The 6,459-nt window shown below is 56.4% G+C and overlaps 1 protein-coding gene and 1 long non-coding RNA gene across 2 annotated transcripts in view; both read right to left on the minus strand.

The window, feature by feature from the left end:
- Nucleotides 1-606, minus strand: part of LOC107214264 — a 1,679-nt gene extending 1,073 nt beyond the window's left edge. The window contains exon 1 of the long non-coding RNA XR_001524913.3: nt 58-606. This is a non-coding gene — a long non-coding RNA (uncharacterized LOC107214264). The remainder of the gene's footprint in view (nt 1-57) is intronic.
- A 539-nt stretch (nt 607-1,145) lies between these two features.
- The window catches only part of LDLRAP1 (low density lipoprotein receptor adaptor protein 1), a gene marked incomplete at its 5' end in the record, with an annotated part of 11,252 nt that continues 5,938 nt past the window's right edge, over nt 1,146-6,459 (minus strand). Inside the window, 4 exon segments of the mRNA XM_033519633.1 lie at nt 1,146-1,839; nt 3,259-3,293; nt 4,798-4,818; nt 4,821-4,928. Coding sequence (XP_033375524.1) covers nt 1,695-1,839; nt 3,259-3,293; nt 4,798-4,818; nt 4,821-4,928 — 309 coding nt within the window.

Below are 6,459 nucleotides of genomic sequence, written 5' to 3' on the forward strand. Positions count from 1 at the left end.
TTAAAACGCTTTAAACCGCTTTAAACTGCTTTAAAACTGCTTTTAAACGCTTTGAACCTGCTTAAAACTGCTTTAAAACGCTTTAAACTGCTTTAAACCTGCTTTAAACAGGACTTTGCAGGATCCACAGAGCACAGATGAGTCAGCTCCAGAGTCCTCCACACCTTCTCACACTCACACTTGGGGTGGGGGGAAAAAAGAGATCTCAAATCTTGTTCAGAGTCACTCAGCTGCTTCCTACGGAATTCTTACAGCTGACAGAGAGGGGTTTTAACCTCCCTGCGAGCAGTTTTAAGGGAGTTCTAAAAGAGCAGTCTGGGGAACGAATTAGTGCTTCAAACCCAAGTCACAAATCTATAAAACAGATTAGTACACTTCATGTAAGGCCACAAACACTGCGAGGTGTCAGCGCGACTCTTCAGGATCATTAAAATTAAGCTTTTAATTAGCAGCAGCTTTACACCTCCACTGATTCTCAGTTCCAGGGGTAGATGGAGCTTCCTGAGCCCCCTGGGAGGTGGCGGGGACAAGGGCTGGGCACAGCCAGGTCTCGCTCCTGCCCATCCCATCCCATCCCATGGATCCCATCCCATCCCATCCCATTGATCCCATCCCATGGATCCCATTGATCCCATCCCATCCCATCCCATTGATCCCATCCCATGGATCCCATTGATCCCATCCCATGGATCCCATCCCATCCCATCCCATGGATCCCATCCCATCCCATGGATCCCATCCCATCCCATGGATCCCATCCCATCCCATGGATCCCATCCCATCCCATCCCATGGATCCCATCCCATCCCATTGATCCCATCCCATCCCATGGATCCCATCCCATCCCATGGATCCCATCCCATCCCATCCCCTGAGCAACAACCCCAGAACAAGTCCTGGGTGGCCAAACCCAGCGGCTCAGGCTGGGAACAGGATGTGTGGCCCTCCCAAGCTGCCCTTCCCAGCAGAATTCAGCAAAACAAATCCTTCCTCCCTGCTGCTTTTGCTTTTAAAGGTGAGGGGGAGCTTTAGGATCCGGAGTCGCGCCGGAGGTGAGGGCTCAGCTCGGAGCCACAGCTGCAGCATGGCAAGGGTGGGCTCTTTTTTGGGTGAAATTGCTTCTGAAGAGAAGCTCCAGGCACTGCTTACCTTGACAATTCGGACCATTGCTTTCAGTTCAAGTTTTTAAAGTGCAAAACTTCGTAGAGTCTTTGGGTTAAAAAAGCATCAATTCCCGCAGGGCGACCGGCAGCCGTGAGAGTGCCCCAGACACTCACACAACAGCTCCAGCTCTGCTCCCTCTTCCATTTCACACTGGCAGCAGCTGCTGCAAATCCCCTCCCTGCCCAGGCAGGTGATGTGTTCTTCCAGAGCCCTGGATTTCGTCCCAGCCCTCGGGTGGGGGATGCTGAGAGGGGCTGTGCTGGTGCCCGGGCTGTTTGCAGGAGGAGCAGGCGCTGCTGCAGCTCCCCCCTGGTTCTCCCCACACCTCCCAGCAGCACTGTAAACTGTGAATAAATACCTCCAGGGGCATCTCGTGCTTTCCCTAAGAGCAAGGTATAAAAATCCGTGTTAGGTTTCTGAAGCTTTGGTCTAAGCTGGGCTGTGACATCCTCTGAGCTGCTCCGGAGCCCTTGGAAGGTTCCCTGCTTCCAGCAGGATCCAGGCCACGGCCTCGGGGGGCTCCTCCTCTCTCAGAACATGAACAGATCGTCCTTCTCTGCCGTGCCGGGGTCGATTTTGTTCCAGTCCACAGGGGACAGAGTCTCTGCACTCTGGATGTCCTGAGCAGTCAGCCCCGTGTCCAGGACCTGGGGGTTTGTCCTGGACTGGGCCAGCCTGGGGGGACACAACACGGAGTGAAACGCGGTCCCTGCTGTTCCCCAGCCCAAACCCCCTCGGGAACACTCAGGAAGGGCCAAAAGGCAACGGGGGGAGCTGGCACAGGACACCCACAGCACTCCCCAGCCTGCTCAGCCTTGCTGCTGGCTTCTCCCGGCATTTCCCCTGCAGGCACACCAGGAATGTGCCAGGCTGGGGAGAGCAGCGCTCTCCTCCCCGGAGCCAGCCCAGAAACTGCCCCCAGCCCCAGAACAGGGACTGTCCCTGCCCCAGCACAGCCCCAGCTGATGTTTAACAGCCCCAGATGATGTTCAGCAGCCCCAGTTGATGTTTAACAGCCCCAGCTGATGTTCAGCAGCCCCAGCTGATGCTCAGCAGCCCCAGAATCGGCCTTTTCATCCCAAATGTCACACAAAACCCGAGCAGCCCCGGGGTTGTTGCTGTGTGAGACATTTGGGGTTTCGTCCAGGAGGAGCCACAAGGTCAAAAAGAGCCTGAGAAAAGGCCCAGTTTTGGATAAAGAATAGAAAGGTGCAGCTGTGATGATGTGGCAGGGATGGATCTGGGAGCAGCCCAAACTCTGAGTCAGCAGGGGCTGAGGGTGGTGGAGCAGAGCAGAACAAAGCCCCAGAGCAGCCCCAAAACAGCCCCAGAGCAGCCCCAGAGCAGCCCCAAAACAGCCCCAAAGCAGCCCCAGAGCAGCCCCAGAGCAGCCCCAGAGCAGCCCCAGAGCAGCCCCAGAGCAGGACATAAATCAGCCCCTGGGACGAGGCTGTGGGGAAGGGGAAGCTGTAAAATCATCCCTGAGAGCCAAACAGCACCCCAAAGGCTGAGCAGGAGCTGCTGCAAACCCTTCTCCTGCCTCTCTCCCTCCTCCAGCACCTCCCAGCCCCAGGGGGAGGAAGAGGAGGAGGAAGAGGAGGAGGAAGAGGAGGATGGGACCCATGTAAACCACACCAACCCTGCCAGGAAAACCCTCCCAAAAGGAAATGGGTTTGTTTGGCTTTGCTCAGCAGCACGGGCAGGGAAGCCTTCAATTTGGAGTGGAAAAAGGAATAAACCCCAGGAATAAACCCCACACCCCCTGAATTCCTGGGCTGGGGAAGAGCAAAGCCCCCAGTGCCAGAAGCTGAAAAAGCCTCGGTGAGTGGGAGCAGACACAGCAACTGCTCTGGGAATTAAATTCCCTCTCACACACAGCCTCTCTCCATCCTTAAAAGGTTGTCAAAATATTTGGCTTATCAGGCAGCCTTAAAGCCTATCTTTCAATTACCAGCCCAGGCACTGATGGGGCAGCTGCCTAGGTCAGATCACGGCCCTGATTAGATTAAGGAGCATTATTAAAAGCTCAGCCACCAGCCAAGTCTCTGGGGCTGCTCCCCGTGCTGAACTCGTGAAGGGAGTTATGAGAATTACCTTGAAAACGCCTCGTCGAGACCATCATCCATTTCCTTTGTTAAGAGATAAAAAGAGAGACAAGTAGTTGCTAAGAGAACTGCACAAAAGTGTGTTTAGAGAGCTGGATCTGCGCTCAGACAGAAAAATATCGCTGCCTGTTGGCTTCAGTGGGCTCCTCTGCAATCTGCCCCAGCTCCAGGGGAAAGGTTGAACTCCAGGCTTGGCCCTTTCCCTCCATCCCTGCTCCCAGGAGAGGGAGATCAGCAGTCCCTGGGGCTTTTCTGCACCAGGACCACGGAGGGCAGCCCTGCACTGGCACAGTAAAAGCAGCTCTGGGCCCCTGTGGCTCTGCTCTGCTCCCAGGAAAACCCTGGAGCTGCTTGGGAGAAAGGTTTTCCATGCTCTGTGCGAGGGCTGCTCCCAAAATCCTGTGATGCACTTACAGACTTAATGCAATTAATAAATGAAGTATGAAAACTCTGTAAGCAGGGAAGGATTGGAGATTGCTGATAAGCCCCCAGGATTTGATTTAGCCTTCGAGCTGATCTTCAGGTTTAACCCAAAAGCCTCAGGCTCAAGGAGTGGGCTCCAGGCAAAGGCAATCCCTTCATTCCTGATCCTCAATTCCCCAAAACCCAGCAGGCAGGGGGAAAAGGCAATCCCTTCATTCCTGATCCTCAATTCCCCAAAACCCAGCAGGCAGGGGGAAAAGGCAATCCCTTCATTCCTGATCCTCAATTCCCCAAAACCCAGCAGGCAGGGGGAAAAGGCAATCCCTTCATTCCTGATCCTCAATTCCCCAAAACCCAGCAGGCAGGGGCTGTGACCCCAGAGAAAAGTGGGGCTTCATGGGTCTGTGGTCAGAAAACCATGGAATGGTTTGGGTGGGAAACCTTAAATCCCACCTCCAGTGCTCCAGCCTGGCCTTGGGCACTGCCAGGGATCCAGGGGCAGCCAAATCCTCTCTGGGCACCCTGTGCCAGGCCCTGCCCGCCCTCCCAGGGAGGAATTCCTTCCCAAAATCCCAGCTAACCCCACCCTCTTCCAGCCTGAAGAGCAGCAGGCCAGGGAGAGGCTCCCTGGTGGATGCACACCCAGGGCTGCATCATCACTCTTCCATCACAGACTCATGAAATAATTAAGCCACAGGACTGAGGACGTTTCCAAGAAGCCATCCAAGCTCCCACAGACACCAACAGGAGCAGGGAGAAATAAGACTTAACAATGAACATAAATATAACTGGGTTTTAGTGAGCAGTAAACAAAAGCCATCAGCCTAATGATTTCTGCCCCTGAACAGAGCAGTTAGGTGCTCTCTCAATTAAGTGACAAACCACTGAGAAATGCTGCTCCAGAAGAAGGAATATTCAATTACCTGCCAGCAGCATTTTGCACATTTGTTCATTCATCCCCCGAGCCCACAAAGGGCAGCAGGCCCTGAACACTCATGGATCACCTCTGGGAACAGCCCTGAGGGGCTCAGGCACCCCAGAACCCCCAGTTTGTCCCAGGAGAAGCCCTGGGAGGGCAGCAGGAGCGCTCCTGGCCGTGCCTTACCCACAGCACGTTGTTGTTGTCCGAGGGGCCGGGCCCAAAGCTGCTGTTGTCCAGCTGTGGTGACTCCGTGCTGCTGCCCAGGGGGGACCTGGCAGGACCCTCCAAATCCAGCAAGTTCCCCGTGGCTGCTGCTGTGGGGAGAGCACAGAGGGGATCAGGGGAGAGCAGCACACACAGGCAAACCCTCCCTGCAGGAATCCCTTCCCTGCAGGAATCCCTTCCCTGCAGGAATCCCTTCCCTGCAGGAATCCCTTCCCTGCAGAAAGGAATCCAAGGGCAGCAGCAAATTCCTTTTGTGGGCCCCAAATCTGAGCCCTGAGGGGCTGTGGCTTGTCCAGCACGTCCAGCTCAGGCACCTGAGGACTCCCAAGGGGGATTCATCCCTCCTTTGGGATCCACCCTCCCTTGGGAAGGCTCCTGGGTGCCCACTCGGGGTCAGGGTGAGCCCCAGGGCAGCATCAGCTGGGCCCACAAAGCTGAACCGGTGTTTTATAGGGCTGAGTGCAATAAAACAAATAAACTTCACCTCCCTGGGTGAAGTTCAGCCCTTGGGGAGCCTCAAGCCCTCCCCAGCAGCCTGCCCTGGGCTGGGGGCTGGAGCATCCCAGCCCTGGGAGGTGCTGGAGCTCATTCCATCAGCCATGGCAGCCCCAGGCTGGACTCATCCCAACGTGCCACCCTTTGGGAGAGATCCCTCCAGGCCTGAGCCTTCAGGAAGAAGCAGGATGTGCCAGCCTGGAAGGAAGCCCAGTTTAATGCTATTTTCCTCCATGCCAAATCCTCTTATCTCCGTGGCCAGCGTGGAGGGGGGGATGAGCCTTTTGTCCCACTTCTCCCTGTCCTGCACCTCAGAGGCAGCCAGGCCCTGAGCTGTGAGGGGATTTATGATTTAATTGTTTTATTTCACACATTTCCCCTTCCTTGGGGGCACCTGGATGTTCACCCCCCTCAGCCCAGGGCATGGTGAGCGTTTGGGGTGTGACACAGCCCCAAAAACCGAGCTTGGGACGTGCAGACCCAGGCTGAGCTCGTAAGGACATCACAGCCAATCTGCCTGGGGCAGGAGCAAACGGATCTGGGGTGGCAGCAGGGGATGTTTTAGGGCGAGAAGGAAGCGCTCAGCTGGCAGCCAAAACACTCTGAAATGTTCTCCTGGCCCTCAGAACCCTCCCAGAACCGCCCTGTTTGGGGAAAATCCTTCAGGCTGTTCCCTGCCCTGTTCAGGGTAACCCCTCATCCCTCGGGGACAGTCCCCTGTCCCTCGGGGACACTTCCCATCCCTCAGGGACACTTCCCCGTCCCTCAGGGACACTTCCCCGTCCCTCAGGGACACTTCCCCGTCCCTCAGGGACAATCCCCATCCCTCAGGGACACTCTCCCGTCCCTCAGGGACACTCTCCCGTCCCTCAGGGACACCCTCCCGTCCCTCAGGGACACCCTCCCGTTCCCCAGGCCGTTCCCTGCCCTGCCCAGGACCGTCCCCATCCCTCAGGGACCGTCCCCGTCCCTCAGGGACACTCTCCCGTCCCTCAGGGACACTCTCCCGTCCCTCAGGGACACCCTCCCGTCCCTCAGGGACACCCTCCCGTCCCTCAGGGACACTCTCCCGTCCCTCAGGGACACTCTCCCGTCCCTCAGGGACACCCTCCCGTCCCTCAGGGA

This window comes from Parus major, chromosome 23 (assembly GCF_001522545.3).
Source record: "Parus major isolate Abel chromosome 23, Parus_major1.1, whole genome shotgun sequence".
NCBI classification, from domain to species: domain Eukaryota; kingdom Metazoa; phylum Chordata; class Aves; order Passeriformes; family Paridae; genus Parus; species Parus major.